This window comes from Arachis ipaensis, chromosome B01, assembly GCF_000816755.2.
Source record: "Arachis ipaensis cultivar K30076 chromosome B01, Araip1.1, whole genome shotgun sequence".
Classification (NCBI taxonomy): domain Eukaryota; kingdom Viridiplantae; phylum Streptophyta; class Magnoliopsida; order Fabales; family Fabaceae; genus Arachis; species Arachis ipaensis.
The window spans coordinates 10,740,509-10,742,653 of record NC_029785.2 but is presented as its reverse complement, the minus strand read 5'-3'; the positions used below and the strand labels follow the sequence as shown (position 1 = coordinate 10,742,653).

The 2,145-nt window shown below is 30.5% G+C and overlaps 1 protein-coding gene across 1 annotated transcript in view; it reads right to left on the bottom strand.

Moving 5' to 3' along the window:
• LOC107646191 (naringenin 8-dimethylallyltransferase 2, chloroplastic) overlaps nucleotides 1-1,953 on the bottom strand; it is an 18,141-nt gene extending 16,188 nt beyond the window's left edge. Inside the window, exon 1 of the mRNA XM_016350399.2 lies at nucleotides 1,577-1,953. Coding sequence (XP_016205885.1) covers nucleotides 1,577-1,652 — 76 coding nt within the window. The 5' untranslated portion in view covers nucleotides 1,653-1,953. The remainder of the gene's footprint in view (nucleotides 1-1,576) is intronic.

Sequence of the window (2,145 nt, the reverse complement as noted above, 5' to 3'; positions counted from 1 at the left end):
TGTATCCCTATTCAAGGCAATGAACTGATGGGTAGAGCACTAATTAAGGGAATGAAAAGGATGACACAGTCGAGTTTGAGTTTCTCGAAACAGAAGAAGGTGAAACTAAGGCATCTGAGCGAGATAAAGTCGATCACTAATGAGTTTTAATGTTTCGGTTGATCACTAATCATACTTTGAATTGTGACAGGTGTCGCTATTAGCTTTGTTGGTGAAAGCTTGACCACTAATAAGTAATAACTTCCTTTAGTGTAGCCATCCAAGTCGTGACACACACACATATACTAGAAAAGAAAAAGTGTTGTTCATAGCGACTTTTTAATTTAGACATGGTAGGAAGAATGATGTAGGACGTAGTTATAGAGTATATAGGTATTTTATGTAATTGTAGTGTTAAGAGTAAAAATCGAATCGTCAGATTTTTTGGTACATAAATTGGACTCTTCGATTTATGTTTAAAAAATTAAAAAGGTTTGTGGTACACAAATTGGACCATTTAATTTATGTACCCCAAATTTTTTAATTTTTTAAATACAAATCGTAGGGTCTGATTACTTTTACCAAAATTTAAATTTTCTCTCCCACATTAATAAGATTCTCTGATTAGTTGGCTTAATTTTTTTTATAAAGAAGTTAGATGGTTCAATTTCTTCATTTTTTTATTTTAGAAACGGTTTCGTTACGTTACCAACAACATATCTGCCAACTTCTGCCAACTCTTATTTATAATTGTGTTTCATGGAAGTGTGTTCGTGGATGTGTCTAATAAAAATGTCTTTTTTATAGCTATGTTTAATAGAAATGTCTTTATAGATATATTTTCTGAATGTGTCTCTTTATATATGTATTTAAAATATATTAATTATTAGACACATCCACGAACACACTTCCATGAAACACAATTATAAATAAGAGTTGGCAGAAGTTGGCAGATAATATGTTGGTACCGTATACTTTTCCTTTTAGAAAAAGCTATTCCATATTTATGTTTAGCACCTACATTTTCCACAACAATGCACAACACACATGTTTTTCATATAAAAAAAAATTGAGCTTGTTCATAACTAAATTTTTAAGAAAGTTTCAAAAAGTTACTATTCTTTTTACAAAAATTGAGAAAATGAACACACAAATTTCTTTAAAATAACATAGAATCATTTAAAGAATATGTACAATAATAAATTAGTACAAACAATACAAAAATAACAGAAAGTCATGTCAAAATAAAAAGAAAGAAAGGATGAAAAGAAGGAAAAAAAAAACTGCACATAGATAAGAAGAGAAGAGGAAGTGGGAGGAAGAAAAAAAAAAGGAAGTAGGGATGTGTAGCGAAGACCCCAGGGACAAAGGACGAAGAAAGAAGAAAGAAAATTCTTAATAATGGAGCATAAATAACAATGTCTCTAGAGAAAAATACTGTCAGTTTTTTATAAAATTATACAGATCAACTGAATAATTAAACACAAAAAATAATACAAAGTAATTAAACGGTTGGGATCTCCGCTCACGAAATTGATTTCGACAAAACAAAATTAAAATGGAAGAAACAAAAACAATAAGGAAGGTATATACGTACCAGAATTGGTTTTGGAAATGGATTTAGTGGGAGGAGGCAATGAACCATGAAGCAGCAGCCTGGAAGTGGAAGCCATCCTATTAAAGATTGGTTAGTTGGTAAGACACACAAATTTAAAAGTTCTCTGAATATCGAAGACAAGACCCGATGGTGATGCTATTTAAGAAGGGGATTCCAGTATCCAGTATTGACAACTATTTCTCAAATCAATTGCGTGTCATCCCGCCGTTCGGAAAAAGTATACCTGACTAACATTTTTTTTTAACTTACTATTATGTAGTCAATAATTTCAACATCCTTCCTTCACGAAAAGGGGGGAAAAAAATGAGTATATCTTATTAGTTACTGTTAAAATTGAAATTGAATAGATCTATCTATCTATTTCAACTTAAAATTTGGCTTTTGGAGTGAGGAATGTTTCAAATAGGAGTTTTCACGGGTGGTTTAAGTTTGAAAAGAAACACAATCAAATCGATTAAATTTTAACTAGTTTGAATCGGTTTGGATTTAAAATTTTTTTGTAAATGGATCTAAAACAATCTAAATTGGATAATTAGATACCCGATTAA